Source organism: Enhydra lutris, unplaced genomic scaffold (genome assembly GCF_002288905.1).
Source record: "Enhydra lutris kenyoni isolate GAN:26980312 unplaced genomic scaffold, ASM228890v2 scaffoldscaffold57, whole genome shotgun sequence".
In the NCBI taxonomy this organism is placed as follows: domain Eukaryota; kingdom Metazoa; phylum Chordata; class Mammalia; order Carnivora; family Mustelidae; genus Enhydra; species Enhydra lutris.
In genome coordinates this window covers 5358265-5385541 of record NW_019154141.1, presented here as the reverse complement: position 1 = coordinate 5385541, position 27277 = coordinate 5358265, and the positions used below count along the sequence as shown (strand labels likewise).

The following is a 27277-nucleotide window of genomic DNA, read 5'->3' as shown; positions in this document are numbered from 1 at the left end:
CCCACCTTCACTGTTTATCTTGCAAGACTGTTTGCCACCAGACCTTGGGTTTCCAGAAGGAATAGAGCATCGCACCTAATCAACCATTGGATGATTTTATCACAGCTCCTCAGGGCATCTGAACCCCTTACCTGCGCGTGGATATATGCGCTAGCAACAGAGACAGATGTTTCCAAAGAATTAACATCTGGCTCTACTGGAAATAGAGCACCCAGCAGATTCAATTCTAACCAGTAGACTCTACTCCCTTAAAAAGTTCAGATTTTCTTTTTTGGTTACAAAACAATCTATCCGGAAATTAAAATATCACTGATATCATCACAATGTAACCTGAAGCAGCTGCTAGAGTACACTTTCTTTTGGTACAGATCACTTACCTTGTTATATTAAAACAAACACAATCACACGTTCATTCATTGGCTAGCTGTGAGTGCTTTACTGTTACATGATGCCTTTTCTTTTATAGAAAATATTATTTTCCCCACCTCATTTTTTTTATTGTGGTAAAATTCACATGACATCAAATTCATTGTTTGACCATTTTATTTTTTAAAAGATTTTATTTACTTATTTGACAGACAGAGATCACAAGTGAGCAGAGAAGCAGGCAGAGAGGGAGGAGGAAGCGGGCTCCCTGCCGAGCAGAGAGCCCGATGCGGGGCTCGATCCCTGGACCCTAGGATCATGACCTGAGCAGAAGGCAGAGGCTTTAAGCCACTGAGCCAGCCAGGCGTCCCTGTTTGACCATTTTAAAGTATACAATTCAGGGCATTTAGTACACGCACGATGTTCTGCAACCATCGCAATGTCTACTTCTTAAACATTTTCATCACCCCACAAGGAAACCCTGTCCCCATAAGCAGTCACTCCCCGTTCTTCCCTCTTTCTAGCTCCTGGCAGCTACTGATCTACTGTTACTACGGATTTGTCTGTTCTGGACATTTCCTACACATGGAACCTTACAATATCTGGCTTCTTCCACTTAGCATAATGTCTTCAGGGTTCATCCATATTATAGCATCTGTCCATCAGTATCCCGTTTCTTTTTATGGCAAATAATTCCATTTTATGGACATACTACATTTTGTGTATCCCTTCATCCACTGATGGATATATGGAGTGTTTTCATCTTTTGGCTATTCTGAATGGTGCTGCCATGAACACGGGTGTACTATTTTTGGTCTGAATACCTATTTTCAATTATTTTTTATATACACCTACGAGTAAAATTACTGGCTCATATGGCAGGTCTATGTTTAAGTTTCTCAGGAACCCCAAAACTCTAACCTATTTTCATTCTTATAACTTCAAGGTGGACTTGATTATCAGACAGAAGCAGTGGGACTGCTCTACCCAAACCTCAGGCAGGGCCCAAAGGTGTCTATTTTTCAGAAACACCGACTATAGCAGCTAGGTCTGATTTGAGCCAACCTTGTTCCAGCACAAGGTTACACGCTGGGCTCTGAAGAGCTTTCGCTGCTGCTCTGCGTGTCACAACATGAACTGGCCAGGCAGGAAAACCTTCCTGCCTCCTGGGCATCCTTGGTTCTCCATTATGCTGCACACACTTTTGGACAAAGAAAAAAATATGTATGTTCCCTAACTTACAGGCATCCCTCCTGATTTTGCAGAAGAGCTCAAATTAGCATCTGGAGTCCACATAGAAATGGTGCGTGGGGGCCAAACCTGCTCTCCGGTTGTGGACAGATGTTGGAGAGTGGGGCCTCCTGAACACAACTGAGACTCTAGAGAGATTTTCCATCCAGGGTCAGGCTTTTACCATACATTTTGTGTGAAGGCACCACCCCGTGATTCTGACCCTATCCATCCATAGATACTGGAGCTGGACCTATCCTGCTTTGTGTATTGTGGATTTTCCACCCTCTGGGATCAGCCAGGACACAGGAGATAATCCTACTACAGCCATTGTTCATTGCAGCCTAGTTACTGAGTCACGAGGCTTCTCAGCCATTAAGCCAACCTGACAGTAGACTGGCACTGATTTTTTTCATTTAAACCTGTCATGGGCCAACTCAGAGTGCCGACCTCTTACCTCAGCTCCCCAACACATAGGCAGCTTTGGAGTTACAGAGGCCCAAATCAAGGAGCACTGCCGTTGCCCTGCACAGAAGAGAGAAACCAAAACTGCTGTTTCCACTCGCCATTAAATACCGAGAATAAAGGAGTTGGCTTCTGGGGTCCTTGCTACGCAGTCTATCAATCCAGCTGTCACTTGTCCCTGGTCCTCTAGCAGCCCTTTCAGGTATCCTGGCCTGAATTTGCTCTTAGGGCAGAAAAAAGTCCCTTGGCTGGTCACATCCTCTGTAATCTGGCAGGAAACCGAAAATTTGCTTGCTCCGGTCCTCGGTCTGTTTGCTTATCTGCTTGCTTCCTTGTAGGGAAGAGTCTGCTTCACAGTGTCCGGTTTAGGGGGATTTTCACTATGACCTCACCCTCCGCAGCCACCATCCACTGACTTCAGTGCGACAACTCGAGTGGGAATCCACATTAATGAGACATTAACCGCCCCCCCCGCACGTCTCAGATTAACGACAACTCCAGTTTCCTCCCCTGAAAGGAGAGTCTTTTGCAGGGTCTGCAAAAAGGGGGCTGGGGGGCTGATGATGTCTGGGTATCACTCTGGGCTTGGGAGAGCAGGATGTCCGAGAAACCACCCTCAGAAAATGCACGAAAACCTTTCAGACTCGCGCCCGCGGTCTCAATACCGCTCGCGGCAAGGGGCTCGAAATTAAGCGCGCGAAGGGTGACAGGAGGGGGCGGGCACGTAAACCAGGTGTAAGAGCGTGGAGAGCGGTAGGAGAGCCCAAAGGGCAGTGTCTGGGACCTGGTCTCGGGCCTCCGAGAAGGAAGAGGATCCGGGAAGAGGCTTCTGCCCGTCAGTGAGGGCAGCTAATTAAAGGGAAACAGAAAGTCGAGCGCCGCCAGCGCGCGCCCGGACCGGCCGGAGACCACGTGACCATTCCCAGCTGCCCCCACCCCCGCGCGCGCCGGGCTCGAGCGTGACTCGCGGAGGCCCGGCAGGCTGGAAAGCGGCCGCGGTGTGCGTGCGTGCGCGCTCCTGAAAGGCGGCGGGCGCGCGCACGCCCGGGGGCCACCGCCCCTCCTGGGCCCGCCCTCCTTCCCTCCCTCCCCGGCTCGCCCGGCCCGCCCTGCCCGGCCCGCCCTGCGAGTCACCTCGCTGGTTCCCTCCCTCCGCGGGCGCGCTCGGGCCGCCGCAGCGCTCCCCGCCCTCGAGCCTCGTTGCAGGAGCCGCCCGCCGCCCGAGGAGGAGGTGGAGGGAGCCGGAGGGGCCCGCCGAGGCGGCGGCGGCGGCGGCAAGATGGCGGACTTCCTGCCGTCGCGGTCCGTGCTGTCCGTGTGCTTCCCCGGCTGCGTGCTGACGAGCGGCGAGGCCGAGCAGCAGCGCAAGTCCAAGGAGATCGACAAATGCCTGTCCCGGGAGAAGACCTACGTGAAGCGGCTCGTGAAGATCCTGCTGCTGGGCGCGGGCGAGAGCGGCAAGTCCACCTTCCTGAAGCAGATGCGGATCATCCACGGGCAGGACTTCGACCAGCGCGCGCGCGAGGAGTTCCGCCCCACCATCTACAGCAACGTGATTAAAGGTGCCGGGCGGGGGTCGCGCGGAGACAGTGGGCCCGGGCCGGGCCGGGCCGGGGGGGGGGGGGGGGTGCGGAGGCGGCCAGCGCGGGGCCGGGCACCGCCCTCGTTCGCTCCTGTCCCTGGCGGAGGACCGGGCCGGCCGGGCGGGCGGGCGGGAAGGGGGCGCGCCCCGGGCGTCGGTCCTGCTTGCGCTGGGAGCCCTCGCGCCTTCGGGGAGAGGATGCCCGGGGGCTCCCCGCTTTTCCCCCTTGACCTTCGAGAGGGGGTCATGGGTGGTCCCCCACCCCACTCCCCGCCGCTGGCCTCGTCCCCTCCAAGAGGGAAGTGAGGCGAGTCGGGCTTCTCGGGGTGCTGGGTGATCGCGCCTGCCTTCCTCCAGACGAGGCCAAAAGACCCAAGAGTCAACCCCGGACCCTCACCCCCATCCGCCGGCCTGGCACTGCCTGCCCAACCTCGCCGCCCCGGGTTGGTGACCCGAGTCACATGGGGTCGGGGCTGCTCCCAACTCCCTGCTTCTTTGGCCTCCTCCTAAGCAAGGGAGTCCTGGAACCGTCTCAATAAGGAAAGTTTTGCCTGAGACTTGTCAAGGGCGAAGGGTGACAGTTTCTGGGCCCTTTTGGGCAAAGATAACTCAACTTCAGGGAGTCCTGTGTACTGGGCTGGCATCAGGAAAGAGTAGACCCATACAGTTAGTCTGAAAAAATTAGCATCAGTGGTTTTTCGCCCCCTTGTCACGGTTGGGCAGGATGTTTTGCCTGCAATCACTCTGCAACACGTTCCTCTCTCCTTTTTGCTTAATAACTGGGGAGGGGGGAGTACCACCACTTGCTCTCCTATTTAAATGAAGTCCTGCTTTGGTATAAAAAATCTTTGGCCTAAAAAGTGATGCGGAGCCTGTACAGGTTGAGTTAGTAAGTCGTTGTCGGCTTGGATCATAGGCTCTGCTTCTATTTGACAAGTGTTTTTTTTTTTTTTTTTTTTTAATTAAGCTGTTTGTAAGTGAAAAATACACATAATTTTTGGGCTTTCAGAGAATTGGAGAAGATGGTTCTTATTTCAGTGACAGTTACGTTCACTGAAACTAACATTTTCTAGTTTGTAAGAGGCATTTTGGCAAATTTGAGATACAGAGCCTGGTACTTCAGGTGCCTCAGGAAGCCACCATCTGGGTAGCAGTTCTCCAGGGGTTTGCTACAGATTTCAGCAGATTTGCCAGCAGCGTTTCTTTAAGTGGGATTTTTTTTTTTGTTCAGGAAGTTCTTAAGCAACACGTTCTCATCACCTGTTTTTTTCCCTCCCAGAATTGAGTTGAGGAAAAATATCCACTGCCCCCGACCCCCCACGAGGGGGTGGGTGTCGAGGGGTGGGGGTCGTGGGGTAATTAGAAGAGCACTAGGCCAGGAGCTCACAGATGACAACCAGCCAGCGCTGAGCCCTGGCATCGCTGCAGTTAGGCTGTATAAAACAGTTGTATTTTTCCCATCCTACTGTTGAGCACAAAACTAATTAAGGTCTCTTTCAAGGCTTAGGGATCCGCCTTGCCAGTCCTTAATTGAAAGTACCTTTGTATCCTGATGCCGCTGAACTTAAGGAGTTATGTCAATGAATAGGGTTAGCGTGTTAACTGATTATGGGCCAGGTAAACACCTGGTCCTTATTGTGCACTGGGTCGTAAGTGTGACCTACTTTGAGCACTGGTTATGAGATGAAATAAGTCACTAGACATCTACTTTTTTGAGTTGGTGTGATCGGAAGATTGACAGCAAAACGTTAGCCAGACAATTGACTGAGTAGTCATGTGACTGTTAATTAAGATGGACCAAAGGTAACAGTTCAGTGATTAGAAATCCTGGGTTTGGATTAAGCTCTGTGAGTTGAATTCTCTGTTTCTATGTACTTTTTGCAGTTGCTCTTCCTCCCCGTTGGGGAAATCTAAGGCTTTCCTGTGACTTACACTGACTAGACGCTTGGTTTGGGAGTTTTTGAGTTTCAGATGGGTTCTTAGAAGACTTGGTGTTGGGGTGCCTGGGTGACTTAATCTCTGACTCGATTTTCGGCTCAGCTCATGATCTCGGTTGTATCTCGGTTGTGAGATCTAGCCCTGCATCAGGCTCCACATTCAGCTTGGAGTCTGCTTGGGATTCACTCCCACCCTCCCCCTTTGCTCCTCTGCTCCTTTGTGCGATCTCTTTCATAAATAAAATCTTAAAAAAAAAAGAGAGAGACCACTCGATATTGGGTTACAGCCGGGTGCTGCTCAGGGAGCAGACGAACTCAGAGTGATAATGTTTGACTCTTGGCATTTCTTAAATGTCTTTGAGGGGCTCAGAAAATCTTAGCTGCCGCTGTTTTTTTCAGAGCTTGGAAGTTGGCCTGTGCAGCGTGATTTCTTTATCCTTTACTGGTTTTGGTTCTCTTGTGACTACCTTTTTTTTTTTTTTTTTAAAGATTTTATTTATTTATTTGACAGAGAGCACAAGCAGGGGGAGCAGCAGGCTCCCAGCCGAGCAAGGAGCCCGATTTGGGACTCTATCCCAGAACCCTGGGATCAAGACCCGGGCCAAAGGCAGCGGCTTACCCACCTGAGCCACCCAGGCGTCCCGTGACTACCTTCTATTAAAAGTTTATAAAAAGTTATCTTATAAATTAGAACATGTTAAAATCGTTCAAAAAGAGCAATTGTGTTTATAGTATTTGCTTTTCAAGGCTCTAATCTTATGATTGTGAACAAGTGTTAATTGTTTTTAAGCTCTGAGAAGTTAAGGGTGTTTGTTTCAGTGTTGGTCTCCAGTTTGGGAGGAGGTGAGCCTGGAGTAGTTAAGAGGCTTCAGAAGCTAATAATGGAATAAAATCAGTGAGAATATCTAATGACTCCTAGCACACCTTTCTCTTTCTTTTTACACAAAGGTATGAGGGTGCTGGTAGATGCTCGAGAGAAGCTTCATATTCCGTGGGGAGATAACTCAAACCAAGTCAACGGAGACAAGATGATGGCGTTTGACACCCGCTCTCCCATGGCGTCCCAGGGAATGGTGGAAACTCAAGTTTTTTTGCAATACCTCCCTGTTATAAGAGCATTATGGGCAGATAGTGGTATACAGAATGCCTATGACCGGCGTCGAGAGTTTCAACTGGTAAGAGATTTGTTCTTTTACATTGTTGTCGTTTTATTTTAATAACATTTACCGGTGACTGATTCTAACATACCTTTTTTCACTGACTTCCACATTAAAATGTATCTCTCCAGAATTTTAGCCTCAGAAATTTGGATTGCTATATAGATGAGCTTCTTTCTGAAGCAAGATAAAAATAAAGTAAACCCCTGAGATTTGGTGAAACAGTTATGTGTAATTGGTCATTATTCTTTTTTGTGAGTGAGATGATTTTCTTAGGTACTTTCTCCTAATTTTATTCTACTTTTGAAAACAATTTCCTCCTAATTGTAGCAACAATATTCATCCTTCTGAAAAATTGATCTTTTGTTCTCAGACTGCGAGCTCAGTAACTGCACCTCACCTCGTTGTTCAGATGTGTCATCTGTGTGGCCTTTTGATGTACTCCTTTTATGATTCAGATTAATTTATAAAGAGATTAAAGTCCTTGATAACATTTAAGTCATTGTTGCATCTATGTGTGTGTTTTTCTAAGGTTTCTAAGCACATTTTACAAAACGTTTCTTCTTTAGATGCAAAATAATCTTAGACTACTGTAACGTTTATAGCCGTTATACAGCGCTGTGGAGAGGGTGGGAACAGAAAAGGATCTGATCTAGGTTAAAGATACACAAATAATGATTGAAATCAATTTTTTTTAATCAAGTGTTTTGCAGTTTAATTGTGAATGCTTTGATTGTATTCTGGGTTTTATTTGCCGAAGACCGGAAAGATCCCCAGGAATGATAACAATCTAGACTGTATGCACTTTGGAGGTAGTTCAGATTTGAAGTGTTTTACTGTAATATGATCCCAAAGGAGTGACATTTGAAAGTAAAACTGCTTAGAAAGTTGTTTGATGATGTCATTGGCATTGAAGTGATCCACACTTACGGGTGTGGCTCCAGAACGACACACAGCCAGCAGTCTTTGCTGTTACAGTTTGTACTCAGAAGCTGTCTTGGCTATTAAAAGTTCTAGAACCGTGTTCACGACGGCTTTTTATAAAGCTGAGTTTTGGATCTTTACTTTCTCTGCATTATGGCTCTCACGGGCGCCGTGCAACGGTAGCTACTGGTTACCTACTGTCTTGTATAGTTTTCCTCTTGGGTGTGTGTATCTTGTCAGGTACTTTGTCCATTAACGAAAGGCAGAGACTGTCTCATGTTATTAAAATCGAGTCGTTGGCAGCATTATATGCTGACAATTACGAATTTAACTTGACAAGTGACCTCCGTCCAGTTCTCAGACTCGTGGTTGATTTTTGTCCTCTGGTCAGTATTTCTTATTTTATAGCCGATAGTTCCTCCGCACACTGTTTCTCGTCTCTTGTCACCCTCCATCTTGCTTTTAGGTGCTGCTTATTCTCCTTTCTTCTTAATTCATTTTCTTGAACAAACCATACTTTCCACCCTAAGGTTTCTGAAGACTTTATTCATCCTTCTAGGTCAGGGGAGAAACATCCAGCTGCAAAAGCGTACGGTTGGTATTGACTGGATGAAGGAATAAACAGCTGGGCTCTAAAGGTTTCTGAGGGAAAGTTCTGTAAGTCCATTTCATTGAAGTTGGGCCTCACTGACACTTGATTTTGGACGTTACATTCTTTTTTCTTTCTTTTTTTTTTTTAAGATCGTATTTATTTATTTATTTGTCAGAGAGAGAGAGAGAGCACATAAGCAGGCAGAGTGGCAGGCAGAGGCAGAGAGAGAAGCAGGCTCACAGCTGAGCAAGGAGCCTGATGTGGGACTCGATCCCAGAACCCTGGGATCATGACCTGAGCTGAAGGCAGCGGCTTAACCGTCTGAGCCACGCAGTCATCCCTGGACGTTTACATTCTAACAGTTTTGTATCAAGACTGTGCTGTCATCGTAGTGGAGAAAAAGCATTCCTGAGTATTTGCCATTAAGAACAAATAACCAAAACCAGTCAGAGTGAGGGCCTACATGTTCTTCACTGGGCCCAGCTGATGCTTTAGGAACGAAGAAGGTCTTGAGCACAAGGAGTGACAAGCTCCAGAAAGACTTTGCCCCATAAAAAGTAGGGACAGAAGAAGAGAGGAACAGGGAAGGATGTAATTTTAAACTCCTGGAGGACAGGAATTTTTTTCCTGTGTGTATCCTTGGCATTGTTAATGGTGCCTGTCAACGTATAGGAGGAGCTCAAGTATTACGTTGAATTAATGACTCTTGTGCTTTTGGCTGCTGTGTGGTGCTTGGCACAGTGGTGGACATCGAGAGGGCACCTGGCTCATTTAAAATATTCCTGCCTGTTCTCTTTAATTCCTTTTCTTCTCCACGTGCACTAAATTCACAAGTCCTATTTTTTCCACTGATGAAAAATCTCTTGCATCTGCTCCCTCCTTTCCCTCTTTCCATTAATGTCTTAGTACCTCTTGCTTGGACTCCCAGGTAATCTTGTTCAAACACTACACGGGTTTGTTCAGAAGGCTGTGTTCTTTCCCCCTTACCTCCAGAACAGAGTTCAACTCTTTATTTGAGTCAAGCCTAGCGAGCTTGCCTATGATTCCGACAGTGTATTCATTAGACTACTTCACACACCTGATAACCTCTCAATTCCACATACCCTGATTTTCTGCTGCTGTGGCTGTCTTTACAAGGTCTTTCTGCCAGGGTTTTTCACGACTATATATATTCAGTAGGTCCTACCCTTGACTTAGAAGAATGGTAATCACATTTCAGTGTGACTAAATGTGGTCTGCGGACCCCTTGCATCAGATTCACTGGAATGCCTGTTTGATACAAAACAAAACAAAAGCAGAGTTCTAGACTCATCCCAAGAGGCTCTGATTCAGGAATCTGGGATGGGACCCGGTGATGTGTATGTATAATAGATAGTCATCAGTGATTTGGATGAATTCGCTCCTTGGGCCGCCTTGAGGAACAGTGCCTTAGGGTCAGAGCTTTCTCCAGCCCTCTGGCTGGAATGTGGCTCTGTGCCCTGTGTTCTCCTTGCTGTGCTTGCTTCCAGCCCTCGTTTGGGTGCCTGTACTCCACTTGTTTGCACTTGTGTTTGGGTCTCCCACCAAAGTAGAAGCTCCATTGGTATGCCTTGTTTGTCTTTTTCTCTCTCACTAGCATAAAAGTCTGACACTTATTTTATTTCCTCCTTTTTTAGACATTCTGAATTATAAGGTTCTTCTAGAAAAAAAGAAACATCCCACATTAAGTGTCTTCTAGGAAATAGGAATCATTTCTGTACGCTAGTCTGTTAATTTTTTAGGAGCTGGGAAGTCCTTATATTACAGTCATAGTTTTTCTTTTTATGTTTAACAATGTATATTCTTGAGTCTTGGATAGAAAAAGTAAAACCAGGTGGTTGGGTTATGGACATTGGGGAGGGTAGGAGGGTACGTGCTATGGTGAGTGCTGTGAAGTGTGTAACCTGGCGATTCACAGAGCTGTACCCCTGGGGCTAATAATACATTACATGTTAATAAAAAATTAAAAATTTAAAAAAAGTAAAAGTAAAACCATCAGGCGAAGAAAGAAGAGTTAGTAGATAGATAAAATTCATCTTTTTTGTTTCAACTAACAATTGATTATTAAATTTATTAATGCAAATTGAAATACCAAAAAAAAAAAACAAACCCAAACAGGAATAGTTTTTAAGCCTTTTTATGGTTTCTTTGCTTAAGATGAGCAACTGCCTTGTAATCAGTCTTCAGGGCAAAAGGGATAGGGTAGTGGGATCACAGCTTAGGTTTTTAGCCAGCCATTCATTTGTTAGTAATAATTTCGGGTACAAACATGAATGTTTTCTTTTCCAAGTTCCCAAAGGCAAACATTTCCTTTTCTGGTTAGTTTCATTATGGGTAAGCTAAATAGTTTACTGTGGAAAAAGAAGAATCCAAGATTTACATTGCTCTTCTAGCTTTTAAGATACCTTTCTAATTCTTATAAACGAGCTCCCGGGATATACATACTCAGAAGCGGTCTCTTAGCACTGGATTAACTATTTGTGATGCTGAGCTTCGGCTGTGTGTTCACTATGGCCTACCGCTACACACGTGAGATACCCCCTCTGGAACAGCGTGTGACTGTGGTCAGGGAATTCGGTAACTTACATGACTAGAGATGGGAGTCAGGGCTTGGCTAGAAAGTGTGTAACTGCAGATAACAGAGCAAAACTAACAAAATGGTCAGGAATGCTTGTCAGTTAATTTTTTTAGATATTTAATATTCAGTTACTTCTTTGGAAATGTAAGCAACGTTAACAGGACTGGTTAAATAGGGCAGGAAAGTGTGTGACTGGGAGGGACACTCCAGAGCTTCCTAGTTTCTATAAACACTTTAACTTGTCAGCACTAATACAGCTTCCTGTAATGACTAGTCTTTCTTTGCAGTTCTTGAAACCAAAGTTATTTTCTTTGTTACCATGGTACCTTCAGTTAGACTTAATTTTTCTTATTCAAGCAGTACAGTTTGTGCTGGACTTTACACTTCAAGCCGATGAGGTAGTTTATCCACTAAGACAGAGCTGCTCTCAGCCTGGGCAACAGACTAACTATTTAGCCCCATTCATTGACCTATAAAGAGCTGAGCGCTAAGTAAAATAGGAACTTCAGTTAGGACTAACATATTTATTTCTGTATTTATTCTGCAAAATGGATTTGAAATGCTATAGAATTAGAGGCACTGGTTTATTCTTTAACTCTAATTTGGATTGGCTTTAAAAAAATGAATCAGTTACTACTTTCAGTGACAGACTATGTTTCTGCTGGGGAAGGAATTGGTCTGTTTTCTCCATGAATAAAATCAAAACAGGATTTTGACTTCAAGTTGCAAAAAACCTATTGTCTCTGGATTCGAGGATTATGGTAAAACACTTGAACATATCTAACAAAAAGATTATATATGACTGCAGAGATTTTAAAATATTAGGTCTCCATAGATAGAATTGCTTCTTGGTGAATTTTCGATCAGAAGAAAGTGGTTTCTTTTTATCCAAATCTTAGCAACCCAGAGCTGTATAGTACTGTATGTTAAAAACAGAGAGGCTGCTTTGGCATGTGCTTATGGTTTTAATACAACTTCGTGAGATTGTCTGGATGTGTGTGCATTTATATGCGTGTGTATCTCTTGACATAGTATGTTGGTGTGTTTGTGTTTATATCTTTTTTATTTATCTTTTTGGTGAAAACTTAACTAGCTATGGGATGTCTGGGTTCTAGCCAGGTGTTGTAGATTACTGTGCTGCTGTATTATGTTTTACTGCTGAATAAAGCTAGTGGTATAGTAATTTATGCTGCTCGGAAAATGTTCACTAAACAGCTAAGAGATGAAGCCAGGAGATGGTTTTATTATGAAAACTAGACTTTGGTTTCAGAGTTCCTTAGAGTGGACCTAGCCCGGGAGAAAAGCTTGTGGCCTTTAGTTTAAGAAAACCATAGTTGCCGGGGCGCCTGGGTGGCTCAGTGGTTAAAGCCTCTGCCTTCAGCTCAGGTCATGATCTCAGGGTCCTGGGATCGAGTCCCGCATCGGGCTCTCTGCTCAGCAGGGAGCCTGCCTCCTCCTCTCTCTCTGCCTGCCTCTCTGCCTACTCGTGATCTGTCTGTCAAATAAATTAAAAAAAAAAAAATCTTTAAAAAAAAAAAAAAAAGAAAAGAAAACCATAGTTGCCGAAGGCCTCCCTGGATTGAATAGTCCCTGTTCCTTGTTCACAGATAGGAAGCAGCTGACCAAGCTGGGACACCTTGTCCTATTAGCCCAAAACAGGTGCCAGTTTCTTTCTCTAGAAAATCAATTCAAGGGCTGATAATTATATCACTTCTTATTACTTTACATTTTATGAAAATCGCTTTGAACTTTTCAGAGCCCTGTCATGTATATTACCATATAATCCTTTAAAAACACTGTGAGAGGAGTGAAATACATGCTATTGTCTCCATTTCACAGAGGAAAAAGTTCAGACGCAAAGAGGTTTCTTGATGCTTTGGGTCACAGCTAATGAAAGGATAGACTGGACCCTGGAATCCTGGTCTGCCAACTCCACTGGTCTGCAGCGCTGGCCAGTGGACCATTGTGGAGCACTCAAGCATTACATCCGTGGAGCATTTTTTCCTTCCATGCCCAGCCTCTTCTGGCCAACACCCATGCACACAAATAATTAACACTCCCCTAGAAAGTTCTAGCACGTCACTTTAAATATGTGTAAGGTTTTATTAAGAATACATGGCATTGCACTGGTAGTTGCACAGTTCTTCTGTTCTGAACTTTCATAATGTCCCTGTGCTGTTCCTTTTTTAAATTCAGATTATAGTTATGATATAAATCTTAAATGACTGATGGTAGATTTACTCATTTAGTGGCGCAGTTCATCCTAACCACCATTCATCATGATAAAGGTGGTTTGAATCTTCACCTCCTTGAAAACTCACTATACTAGTATCCTCACCTGATGTTCCATCAGTGAACATGGTTTGTAACGTGGGCCCTGAAATGGGAACGTTTAATGACGGCTGCCTGTTATCTGACAGGCAGCTGTGTATTTTTTAGGCAAGTGTCATTTGGAAATTGGCCTGCCTGGCTTATAGTTGCCCAACTTTGTGCTTGGTGTACAGAAGGGGTTATCAGATCCTTTGTGTTCTGTTATTTTATGAGCTCTTTGCAGTGTCTCTCACGGAGCGGCCACAGTTTTTATGCTGCTTGCGAGCCTTCCAGATTGCAATTTGTTGTAGGTTTTTGTTCCAGTTAGAAACTGCCTATTTTTTTAAGTGCATATTTCTGAAAGTTGACAATTATTTTTATTTCCTCGTTTGAAAGTACTTTGTCTTTTTTTCCAGCTGTATGATACAGTCTACTTTGATCATTATTGTGAACATATTTTTTTTACAAGATGCTCTTTTTTTTCCAGAAGAATTTGTTTCATCTGCATTAGCAGAGCATCATTAGAATGGGTTGATAGGGATCAAGGGAATAGTAATTTTGTTTCGAGAATCGGACTTCAGTGGCCTTGGTTAAAGTTACCAATCTGTTGCAGTGATGGTCACTGTTTGTCTTACTCTTTCCAATTTAATCTCTTTCTTCTCTTGGCAAAATGAATAAAAAAGATTTTTAAATCAGTGCAGTGGGTGAACTGTTTCATCCCCAACGATTACACAAGAGATGCAGAAAACTAGTAGTGGAATCACTCTCCATTGGTTTATTTTGGCTTTAGTTCTAAGTCATTAAAACGTGTGTGCTTGGTTTTGTTCTATGAAACTTTGTATTTTCCAAGCAGATTAGAAAATAACCATATCCAAATTCATTGATTTATTTTACATGTTGTAAGACATTTTTACAAATGGTTTTAATGTGATGGTGTTCCACTTTGATGTGGTTATCTGCCGTGTGGAGGGATAACGTGGAGCTGAATGACCTACTAGAACTTGTGTCCTGGCTCTGCCCTTCAGTGTGTGAGCCTGAGGCAGTCCCTCAGCCTTTCTGTTTCTGAAATTGTAAAAGGGGGACTATCCGAAGACCTATTATTATTATTAGTTGATGTAGAAATTGCACGAGATGATCCCTATAAAATAAGCCTGTGGCCCAGTGCCTGACCCATATTAACCATATTATTAACATGAGCTGTTACTATTTCTAATAAGCCATACGTGCATAAACCACAAGTAGCTTTTTAACAAAATAAAGCCCTATAAGCATTGATTTGCTTCCCTCTCTGAACTTGATTACCGATATAAAAATCCTGAATTCTAAAACATGCAGAATATGACTCATATTCTCATGACATCGTATGTTGTCTCTGCCGAAGGCAGAACATCCGAGAGAGAACTGAGCTCCTCTGTGTTGCTGTGTTGGTTCGTGTTGCCTTCTCATATCACTTCGCTTGATTTTTAATCTGATGCGTGGGCTGAATTAACCAAATCCTCATCGTCCTGCTGGCGGCTCGGTAGGATAGCCATCGGCAGAGGCGCCGGCGCTCTGCCCTGCCACTACGCGCACATCTCTGCTCCATCTCGGAGGTGACCCTCCACCCCCACACTCGTGCTCTCTCCCTCTCCGGTCCTGTGCCTGCAGCTGGTCGAGGCTTTGCAGGCTTTGCAGGTACGCAGGCCAAAGAGGCTATTTGGGATGCTTTTCCAAGGTAAAAAAAAAAATTCCTTACACAATACAGAATGATTTTTTTTTTAATTTCATATTACTTTTTTTGAGATTTTATAACTTCTGATCATTTTGCATAACAGCCAAGTAAAAGCACTAGTAAAACGGTGTCTTTGGGTTTCTTGAGCCAGAGCTGCCACATTTATCCTCTGAGTAGGACATTTCTCTTCTCACCCTTCTAGAATGGTTAAAAAAGTGGAACTAAGGAATAATTGGTGTGAGAGACTTTGACTTTCCTTTTCAATATCCTGGTTACTCTTATTCCCTGGATAATCTTTTTAAGAATTATTTTTCTGTTAACCAAGACCAGCTGCCTAGTAGGAGTGTCTGTCATCTTATGTCGTTGTGTGACTTTTCATTTAGGCCTCATGATGTGCACTAATTGATACTAAGTAAAAGAAAAATGGAAGCTATTAGGTTTTCCTAGTTGCTGGAGTCACAACTTACTGCCTGGCCAACTCCCTGTTATAGGAGGCCTAACAAACGAGGAGATCGTGCTTTAGATAGATTGCTGTTCCCGTGTGAGATGGTCCCTAAATTCCTATTTATTGATTTTAAAAGCCTAAGTAAGTGAGTGCTGTATTTTCACAAAGCTGCAAATACTATTTATCCTAGTGTAAATATTTAAAAGAGAGTAATGTGATTTAACCTATTGAGTTAAAATATTGCAATAGTAATGATTTGCTCTTTTTAACTGTTACTTGCTATGTTTGCAGTAAAACTATTGTTTGTTAGCTACAGCTTCAAAAATTATAGGGACTTTATACCATATAGATGTCACACATTTTAGTTCTAGAAAAGGGTAAGGAGAATTATATGTACTTGCTTAATTTTTTCCTTGACTTTTTAAAATTATCTTATGATTAAATGTTGCAACCAGTTTTAAGGTTGGTGTTACAACTTAGTAAGAAACCAAGATTTTTTTACCTGTTAAATAGCATTTTGCACATCAGGTCATAATGTAAGATAACTTCATTTTGAAAAAGAAGGCTCCTTTGTTTTTTTTAAACTTTCATTGTGTAGAAATGCATTCTTTTGAAGGGAATGTGTATGTTCACTTTTTTTTTTTTAATGTTTTATTTATTTAAGTGATCTTTACAGCCAGTGTGGGGCTTGAACACATGTCCCTGAGGTCCAGAGTCATGTGCTCTTCTGCTGAGCCATCCAGGCACCCCTCATCTTGTGTTTTTTTTTGTTTGTTTGTTTTGTTTTTTTTTAAGATTTTATTTATTCATGACAGACAGCGATCACAAGCAGGCAGAGAGGCAGGCAGAGAGAGAGGAGGTAAAGCAGGCTCCCCGCTGAGCAGAGAGCCCAATACGGGGCTCCATCCCAGGACCCTGGGATCATGACCTGAGCCGAAGGCAGAGGCTTTAACCCACTGGGCCACCCAGGCGCCCCTCATCTTGTGCTTTTTTATGTAATTCTATTCTGTATGAAATGCAGGTATGAAGGTGTAGAGCATTACTTTGAGTATCCATGTTCCTTGTAATCTTTCTCAAATAGGAAAAGTAAAGAGCAAACAGGAAAGACAATGTGGGTAAGAAGGCCTCGAGTAGCAGATTTCAGGAGATCTATTCTTTCACAAGTCTGGTAACAGTTAACTGGGAGCTCCCAGCAGCCCTCCAGTCACGTGGTAGTGAACATCTGTTAATGAGCCAGGCCCTTTCCACAGGCTGGACGTTTGCTAGTGAATCCAATGAGAGCAGTCTCTGTTCTCACTGATCTTGCTCATTGGAGGAACCTACATTCGTAGTAAATGTTCTGAAGGACAAGAAAAGGAAGCCCTGAAGGAAAAAGAGGATGGTCTGAGGAGGCGACCTGTAAGTTAGGACCCTGTGGGTGAGAAAGGGTTAGCCAGGTGAGGAGAAGGAAGGTTCGGCAGAAGGAGCACCATGCTTGCAGGACGTGGGTGGGGGAAGGCTTGCTGGAGTGTGGAAATTGGGGGCAGATGAAAAGAGCCACGCTGAGTCAGCAGACCGTTGTTGAGAGGCCCTGGATGCTAAGCGGTTCCAGCGTTAGGATACTGTTGTGGAAGGAACAGCTGGTCATCAGGTGGAAGCTGTGAAGATGGAGGGAGATGGTGGCTTCAGGATGCGCTTTGTAGGGCGAATCACGGGAATCTGACAGATTGGAGATGAGGTGTGAGGGGGAGGCGGACGGTAAGAGTGACTCGGCTTCTGATTTAAATGAACGGGTAGATGGCGGTGCTTTTTGATGAAATGAAAAGATTTTGTGAGAGAGAGTTGAGGGGGAAGATGAAGACTTCAGTGTGGGCATATTAGGTTGAGATCTCTGTGAGACATAGAGGCGGAATCAGGTAGGCAGTTGGACACAGGAGTCTGGAATCCAGAATGGAGCTTTCATCTGTAGCTAGAAATTCAGGAGTTACTTGTATTCCGGTGATCTTTAAAGTCTACGGAATGTGGCATGCATTCGGAGAGGGTGTGAAAGAGAATAGGGCTCAGGGTGGAGTCTTTAGGGACCTTCTTCAGAGAAGGGGATGCTGGCAGACATGGCCAGAAAGGTAGGAGAATTTCAGGAACGTGTAGAGCCCTGGGGGCCAGAGAAGTGTTTTGGAGAAGAAACGAGTGGACAGCGGTGCCACATGCCACTGAGGCGCAGTAAGGCGAAGACTGATGTGTTCCTTGATTTTGGCATCTGGAAGGTTGTTGCTGACTGGGGCAGGTGACCTGGTGAGGGACAAGCCAGGCTGGAAGGGCTGGAAGAGGGAAGAGAGTTGAGGAAATGGAGAGGATCTACTTGAGATTAAGTTGACTGTTCTCATTTCCCTTTTGCAGGACTTTGAACCACCTGGCTTTGTAGGTTGGGTTTTTTTCAAGCCTTTTCAGAGTTCAAAAGGACATTGTGTTTATACTGACCAGTTTCTTTGCCTCTCACTGTCTCAGAAATAGAGTTCATAGCAGGCGATAATGCTGTTAACATTAGGCCAGGCAAACACAGAAGAGTTTTTCACTTTGTACGTGATTGTTTTACTTATGACCATTTCCTGTTTAGTGAGGGCAATAACTTGATCAGTAAAACACATTCATTCCTTTGTTCCTTCAGCAGACATGCACTGAACACCTGCCCACACCGAGTTCTGGACCGAGTAGGCCCTGGAGCTTACGAACTGCTTGTCCAGCTGCCTGGGTGCAGGCTCTCAGTCTGGTGGGAGCCAGATAAGCCAGCCCCAGTGCTTGCCAGTGAGACGACGAATGCTCTAGTATACTGCTTTTGCTGCCTTTCCGCCAGGAATGTGCACAATCACTGTTTACTAGCCTAGAAAAGACCTTAGAGAGTATGGGTCCCGTTCACTTCATCTTGTACAGAAAACATAGGTCCGTAGAGGTTAAGGTTCACAGCAGGTTTTGATTAGAGCCGATACTCAAAGTCAGGGCTGTATGACTCCATAGCCCATGTCTGATACTCACTACCATGCTTTCCTCCATCCCTTCGTAATATAATTAACTCAACAGTGATTTGGAAACAGGAACTGATAGGCCAGCATACGTTTTGAACTATTTCCCACGTTGGTCGGTGTTTAGAAACATTCACAGGTTGCACTGCCTTGCTCTCTGACACGATTGATCGGCAGATGGGGAAAGGAAAGGTAGTTAATGCCCTTGTAGGCTGTGTGGAGCTTCTCTTGACAAGAGAACTTGTGCTGATGGACTGAACACTAAAACAGAATAAAGTGATCTGGATTTTCCTCCCATCTGCTGTGTGATTTTAGGCATAGAATTTCTTTATTAATGTTGATTGTTAATGTTAATTAATGTTGCAATTATTGCATAATGTTTGAGTTGGGGGGATTTCAAGATGCATTGTAGCACATCATCATAGAGCAGAAATTTCCATCTGGTGTGCATTCAGAAGGACTCTTATAGGGCCCTCTATTTAGACAGCAGGGGAATTGAAACTTTTTTTGGGAAGTATGTCCTGTGTTGGAAGACTGTATTCTTTTTTCCTTTTTTTTAACAGTTGAGGTTATTTCTTTTTGAGAGTTTAAAAAAAAAAAAAAAAGATGTTCTACTGAAGATTTTCGTTCTGGCAGAGCTTAATGTTTCTTTATATATTAGCAGGATTGTGTATGATTGACCCTTTGCAAAAAAAAGTATTTTAACTTTGGAGAATTTTTTCAGAGCTCAAAAAACTTTAAAGCTTTTTAGTGTAATCATTAGGTGGAAACTGAAAAATAAGAAAATCATTTTCTTTTTGTTTTTTGAGGAAATTACTTAAAGGCTCCAGAATCCAAATTAGCTTTTTTTAAAGTTTAAATTTTAAAAGTATATATCCATTTTAGAAAATCATCCAGTTAGCCCTAATCACCATTTTAAGATATCTTTGTTGACATTTTGGTGTATTTCCTTCTGATACTTGAAAATAGTATTGGAGGTGGAGATAAACTTTTCTGTACTTTCTGTACAATTTTATATCCTATTCATTTAATGTTGCAATGTTAGCATTTCTTAGAGGAGGTAATTTTTCTCAGAGAACTGGTAAGGGATTCTTCTAGAAATGGGTGAATTTTTGACTTAAATGTAAATTCTTTCCTGTATATATTTTTTTATGAGCAGGAGGTGGTGGTGCTACATGGGAACATGAGCTAAATCTTACCAGGTTGCTACCCAGTTGAACAACATTATATATGATACCGTTCTAGCCCTCCATCTCTGCCATATTAAACTGCTTCTTCACATTTAAAATCTGTATTTAGAGTCACCTGGGTGGCTCAGTTAAACGTCTGCCTTCAGCTCAGGTCATGATCCCAGGGTCCTGTGATCGAGCCCCTGGTTGAACTCCCTGCTCAGCAGGGAGCCTGCTTCTCCTTCTCCTCCCCACCTGTGCTCTCCCTGGCTCTTTCTCTCTCTCTCTATCTTTCTCAAATAAATAAAATCTTTAATTTTTAATTAAAATGCTTAATTTTTGAGGGAAGATTTTTAAAAAGGAATGCTGTCCTCCATTCTGAAACCTGTGTTATTTTAAAGAAGGGATTGTAGTTCTTAAGTAGGGTTTAGAGAATAATTGGTACTCAAGATAACAAAACTGAATAGCTTATATATGTTAGGTATGTGCACATAAGTAGGAGATACATATGTATGTATAAATACTTACTAAATGTATGACTAAACTTTTTTGTTTTTTCGGGATGAAATGTTTTAATGAAAGTAAGGTTCTTTTTTGTGATTTCTATAGTAGAAGAATTACCAAGCTGCATTGTTGTATTATGTGTGAATTGGAATTTGGTAGGACTACAGTAACTACCAGTTAGCTAACTACCTAACTACCTAACTACCTAGCTAACTACCAGTTAGCTGGCCTCTTGATCGTATTTTAGTTTGAAGAAAAAAATTAGCTGGGGGGAAAGACATGGAACTCTTTAGAGAGCTAGTATATTTCACATATTTGAAATACAGTGGTTTCAAGCTCTTCTCACTTTATTGTCATTTTCAAAGGTATGAATAAACTCTTAAAATATAACTAGGCCACGTTTATGTTTAACGACTTTGAGAAATTAAGTATAACGTTAGAATCTTAGATTTCAGATAAATAGTGTGAGCAGAGCAGTATCATGGTAACTTTCATATTTTCATGTGAATATGTGAAGAGAATAGAGAAAGGACCAATCTGATGGGAAATTGAGTCTTTAAATAATTTAAAAAATATGTACTATCTTCTGCCTTTGTTATTAGCTGCATCATTAGATTGAATGAAGAGTCTTGATTCATTAACCAGCTTTAACCCCGAACTTTTCTGTTCTGTACCTTATTTATATTTGCCATTTGCTTCTTACTGTAAACTTACATAAGTAAATGCTAGGTGGAAAAGCTTACGTTGCTCAAAGTCTATTCATAGAATATTGTCCTAAAGTCTCCTTATTTAGATACGACTTCATCATGATATTTGCAGGGCTTAAATTACTAGTGTATACCAATATAAATTACTGTTTTGTTTTGTTTTAAAAAAAAACATATATGTTGGGGTGCCTGGGTGGCTCAGTTGGTTAAGTGTCTGCCTTTGGTTCAGGTCTTGATCTCAGGGTCCCGGGATCAAGCTCCCCCACCCCATCCCACGCTCATGCACATGTCTTCTCTCTCTTAAATAAAATCTTCCAAAAAATTTAAAAATAAAATTAAAGAACATATAGGTCACTTTTAAAGGTGAGTGGATGTTTTCTTTTGAATAGATTTTTCCAAACATATGCTTAATGAAGCCTACCTAATGAATATTCGGGAAACTTTGATCTGGCTTAGTTTGGGGGATTATAAGACTGATGAAAATTAAAGGCGCATTACAGGCATACCAGAACCTTCTTGTGGCGATGGAAGTAGTACAACTCCCAAGGGTAATCAGTTTGAGGAGTAAACAGATTTCTGGTTTTCTCTCTAATCTCTTGATTGTTTTTCATCTTTAAAGTATTCCAGACTTGCAGATGAAAGACTTCACATGCATGGGAAGTGTGTAAACAGCTTTAAACCATTGCACTTAGCCATTTTAGAGCACAGACATCTATTCTGTAGTTCACTAGTACTTCTTCAGGTAATGTTTTGCTGTTTTTAGCATTTGGCTAGTGATTGGTTCTCTATATAAAGAGAAACTGGATATTAACTTTGAGTTCTCATTTTCAGAATCACATGTATACTTAGATTTCAGAAGAAAATTTCTCACTGCTTAATTACCTTGGTAGTATAGATTTTCTCTACTGTTTATTGTACTGCCATGTTTATTTTTAAGCAGAAAACTAGGGGCGCCTGGGTGACTCAGTTGGTTCAGCCTCTGACTCTTGATTTTGGCTCAGGTCATGATCTTGGGGGTCCTGGCATTGGGCTCCATCGGGCTCCATCGGGCTCCCTGCTCAGCCAGGAGTCTGCTTGTCCCTCTCCCTCTGCCTTTCACCTCACTTGCTGTCCGTCTGCCTGTCTGTCTCAAATAAATAAATGTTAAAAAAAAAAACAGAGAACTGTTTTAGGTAGTGGTGGTCTCATAACTAACTAAAAGGGCCTCAACACATAAAAATGGGATACTTTTTAATTCGCTTATTTTTTTCTGATTGACTTCTTTTTTCAGTGAGTTTTCTGCCACTTATAGGCACAGTTAATTAACCTGCAGTTAAATTCTAGATATTTTACAGGATTAAACAATGGCAGTTTTTTTTAATAGTAAACTAAAATCTGATACATTTTCTGCATTTTTTTTTCCACATTTGATTGAATTTTATTTGACCTTTTCAACCCACAGAGTACTTGTTTAGCAGGTAAAAAAGATAGTGAGTACTTCTTCCTTATTAAGCACCTTGAGTTGCTTTACCTTATCATGCAAAGTTTAAGTGTCTGTTGTAGGAACAAATTAATTTCCTAGGTTTAATTGAGGTTTTCAGTTCTTCAGGATCCTATGCTAAGATATAAGTAGTCGTTCTAGTCACTTTTCTCATTTATGTTTTTATAACATTTTAACAGTGTAATACTTATTTACCAGGTTCATCAATTTTTGACCATAAAATTTTCAGGGAGTTAGCTCCGAAGGCTGCAGACTCTGGTGGACGTTTGAAAATAGGGCCTCGGGATATAGAAAGGAAGGCAGCTAGAATGGCAGTAAGGTATGCCTGGAATGACCAAATAAAGGAAAAGCTCTGCTTGTAGTCTTAAGTCCGCTGTTTATGTCACATTTCAGATCTGTCAAAGGAAGGTGTAATGTTTTACTTGTGAGACCTAGTTGAACGAAAGTGATACTTGAAACCTACTTTTACAATAAGATAAAGCCAAGTAAGTTTCTAATCTAGTTTCTTGAGAGCTTGCTTTTGGAATTTCTAGCTGGGGGACGTAGCTGCTCCCATATACCCTTGACCAAAGAATGGTCTTCCTCAGTTGGGGAAGGTTTTCCTCTTGACTGAGCGCACAGCTTCGGGAGGGACGCACATAGAGCGGTGAGGGAGGAAGGGGAGGCCTTGCCTAGCTAGCCAGATCAGCCCTGGCGATCCGTGCGGTGACACATATCCAGCCAGATCGCCCTCACATCCTCTAATCTAGTTTCTTAATATTCTTGGCATTTTTGCAAGGCTTAAAAAACACAACTGACTTGGTGTAATCAATACCAAAAGTCATGAAAATGTCAATATAAAATCCAGCTTTGAGTAAGATGGGTGTCCAGATCTGAGCTGACTCTGGAATGGCTACATCAGAGTCTCCTCTTTTAGAGCTTTTGTTTTTGATCTGGTAGATTTGTGGTGGACCTTGGAACCTGTAGTTTTTTAAAAAGACTTATTTATTTATTTATTTATTTAGAAACACAGGTCTCGATACTCAGTCCCCCGACCCCAAGATCAAGACCTGAGCTCAAATCAGGAGTTGGATGCTTAATGGACTGAGCCACCCAGGCGCCCCAGGAGTCAGTATCTTTGCCAAGCGCATTAGAAGGGCTAAGGCACTGCCAGGTGTAAGACCCTGGGTCTAGAACTGGAGTCAGAACACTGTTCCTAAAAGGGGCCAGTAGTAGGAGTATAATATTTTAGACTTTGCATGCCAGCAGACAGAATCAAGGGCATTACATAGGTATTTATATAACAAAAAACACAAATTTCCACAAGTATTTTGTGGGTGAAATTCAAAATCGAATAATAAAAATTATATAGAGTGTTTTGTAGTATATAGGTTTACTAATGAGAAGAGTGGGATTCTTTTGGAGATGAGTAACAGTTTGCTTAATTGGGGTTCAAATTTGAAGGTTCCCTCTCACCAAACTAAGTTGCAGATGTTTATTAATGCTGATCTGTACTGAGATTTTACACAGTTCATCCTTGAAAAAGATGTCTTTTCATACAGATAGGTACTGCCAAATGAGCATATGATTTTTTTAAAGATTTCATTTATTTATTTGAAAGAGAGCAAGTAAGAGCACAAGCTTTGGGGGAGCCGAGGAAGAAGCAGACCCCCTGCTGAGCAGGGGAGCCCCACTCTGCCGGGCTGGATCCCAGAACCCTGGGACCATGACCTGAGCTGAAGGCAGACACTCAACTGACAGAGCCACCCAGGCGCCCCTGAGCATATGATTTTAATTGAGCATAGTCATTGCTTGGAAGACATTTATAGAATTCTGGTAGATTCTTCTCAGTGTTTGCCTCTTGACGTGTCATTTACATTGCAAATTATCCATTTCCAGTTGATGGTTAGGCGGAAGCTCCTCATTGTACAGTTAAGTGGATTTTGAAATATGACAGTATCCTCTGTCCTTGCATTAGGATCTGAAAGATGCTGCAGGAACTATAGTTTGATTCTGGAAAAATACATGCTGCAAATTTATGTAAGGATGGTGGTCTCACTTGTTTTAACTTTTGGAAGCAAAGAAATTATATATATAGATATATATATATATATATATAAAACAGTTTAACATTGCTTATGATTAAAATAATGCCAGTTGTTGAAATGAGTTATCACAGTATAAGTTTTGCAAAAACTGGTTTGCCTTTTAATTTGAGGTTCAATTCCTTAAGATATATAATCAGATGTTCCCTAAAGCTAATTTCTAGAGCCATTCATGGTCCGCATTAGTGATTGAAGGCCATTCTTATTGGGAGAAATTCACTTTCATCCATTAGTTCCAAAAATCTCCGTAAAGATTTACCTCTGCTAAGCTCTTGAACTGTGTAATAGGACAAATCAGCATATTCAGCTTCTATTTTTTACAGAATTCATGGAACTGATGAGACATAAGTCCATGGGAAGTGAATTAAGTTAATTATTGACACTTCTCTGGTTCAGAAACACATGGGAGACCCATCTACTTTCCACAAAGTACCGAGTCACGCAATGTGCAGTCATTGTACAGTCTTCCTAAATTTGTCCTTTTTTCTGCTGCGCACATACTTCTACTGTGTACATCAGTTGTGACACACGCTGGCACGTTACAGTTTAGGTGAAGTCGCTCTCGAGCTTTCTCGGCTTCTTTGAGTGTATGCTCACGTGTAGCTCCCGCACACAGACTGTTCAGACAGGCTGAATCTGCAGTGCCTTCAGACTTGGCGCTGGTTGCTGGAGTAAACAACCGCGGAGCAGTAAGTGGGAGTCCTTGCTTGGCCAGCAAACCTGAAGCACTTGGAAACTGACTTCAGTTTCAGTCTGTTTCCATCTTTCGCAAAGAAATCCTGCTGTGATGAACTATTCCCTTTTAAACTTTGTGATTTTTTTTTTCCCCTGTTGCTTTCCTGTGAGTTGGGATTATTTTTGAAGAGTGTTTAGTCTGGTGATGTGGACGTATATTGTATTCTCTTAGCATAGCCACGGTACCGCTGCTAATACACACGGTGCTTTTCCATCGTGTGTGGTTTATCAGAATTACCCACATTCCATTGTGCCTCAACAGCGGGACATTGAAAGTCCTCTTTTGCTTTGTGTTTTGATGGATATTCACTAGTTTAAAAAAGGAAAAGAAAAGGAGGTCACGCTCTGGCACTCCCGGGGACACGTGAGACCTTTTCAGGCTGTCACTGCGTCAGCATCGTGTCGCGCACGGTGAGGAGAGCCCCACACTCAGCGGTGTCGTGACCGCTCGTGGCGTCCGCAGCAACCGTCGCCAGTGCGCAAACAAATGAGGGAGGTCGTGTTCGATACAGCCTTATTTATGGACCCTGAAATTTGAATTTCGTATCATTTGCAGATGTCATGAAGTATGCTTTTGATTTTTTCTCCCCCCAACCGTTCAGAAACGGGCCACACGGAAACCAGCAGTGGGCTGGCCTTGGCCTGCAGGTCATGGTTGGAGGATCCCTGCTCTAGAAGATAGGGAAGAGGAGACCTCAGGTTAGCCCCAAGCCAGCCTTTCCTTCTGCCACAGTGGCACTATCACTGCCGCACGAACATGGATTTTTCCTATAGTTCTGCAGTGAGGATCCTGTTTAAAGTTCCTGTTACCCATTGCCAAGTTGCCTTATCTAGAATATGCATGCCTTGCTTTTTAAAAATCTGTATTAAAGTCAGCTTAAATTCCACATCCTTTTAAATTTGTAGATTCTAAAGTGCTGTCCTTTATACATTTTAGCTGTGCAGAAGAGACTGTTGAATACATGGGTCTCTTGTTCAGTAATCGGGCAGATAAACTGCCAAGCTTGCCATACTCTGACTACACATTTGCTTAATAAAAATCACATTCTCATTTGTGTTCTCAGCTTCTCTGTTATCTTTAAACTCGGTCTCTGACTTATTTTACCCCAAGCAAAGAAAGAACCTTTGTAGCACATGATTCTTGTGGGATAACATTCAGGCCATTCCTAGTTTAGACACAACTTACAAAATTCAGTTTGTAGAACTAATAGGATTTTTTAATTCACCGGGACACTGGAGCTAATTACCTCTTAGCATTTTGTTCTTGAGGTAACTTAAGCTGAGTAGAACTATCTTGTGTCTAGAACCCAGGCCCACTGGCTGCTATGCCACACTTAGACAGTTATGCCAGTATTCCGAACAGAGGGAAAAGGGCTAAGGGATGACATGAAACATTTAAAACATTTTAAAAGTCTTAAGTGTGACTTACTGCTCTTCTTTGCAGTTTTATGAAAATTTCTCTTTAGTAATATAAAACAGACTGAGGAAGGATATAGTAGAGTTTCAGGTCATCACCAGCAAAAAGTGAGTGTTAGACCCATGAAATTTCTTGCCTGATACATGAAATTATTTACTTCTGTATTAGCCAAGAGACTAAGCAACAGCATAACTTGAATAATGAGTCACAACAAAAGTGGACTTAAGATTAACAGACGCAGAGATATAGGGAAAGGAGAACTTAAATCATTTGTATAAACTGAAATTGTTGCATAGAGCAAAACTTCAGTAATTATCCATGGAACCACGAAACTTCCTCATTTTATTGACAGTTAAACTGAGGCCTGGAGAAGTTTAGAAACTTGCCAGATTGCTGTTAGAAAAAGGACTAAAATGCACATATTTTCCTTAACATTAATAGTAGACAACTAGAAGACTTTTTGATCATTTCTGAAACTGCTAAGAAAAAAATACCTGAGGGAAATTTCCCCCTGGTAATTCATCCTTCATTCGCCACTTTTGGGGAGGTGGAGAGGAGCCTGCGGGTGCTGGGCACTGAACTAGATATAAAATTTGCCTAGAAGCAGTAAAGCACGAACAGAAGGGGACCTTCAGAAGCTCTTGGGCTTACTGAGAACAGACTCGAGTATTCATTTTCCATATCCTTCATGATGAGATTGCAAACAACACATGTTTTATATTTTTTAATTTGGGATTTTTTTTTGAGGTTGTAAAAAGACAGGTTCTCTCTCTCTCTTTTTTCTTTTTTTTTTTTTTTGCAGTAACACCCTCTAAAGCTACTGTGGGAAACTTCTCCTTTGAAAATATTTGTCTTTTTATTGCACACATG

The 27277-nt window shown here is 42.5% G+C and overlaps 1 protein-coding gene across 2 annotated transcripts in view; it reads left to right on the top strand.

The window, feature by feature from the left end:
- Nucleotides 1-3217: 3217 nt before the first annotated feature.
- Nucleotides 3218-27277, top strand: part of LOC111158131 (G protein subunit alpha 13) — a 38789-nt gene continuing 14729 nt past the window's right edge. The window contains exons 1-2 of one of the 2 annotated variants that reach the window (XM_022520005.1): nt 3218-3623; nt 6529-6755. In XM_022520005.1, the coding sequence (XP_022375713.1) occupies nt 3341-3623; nt 6529-6755 (510 nt within the window). In that variant the 5' untranslated portion in view covers nt 3218-3340. The remainder of the gene's footprint in view (nt 3624-6528; nt 6756-27277) is intronic. The other variant, XM_022520004.1, reaches the window with a different exon arrangement.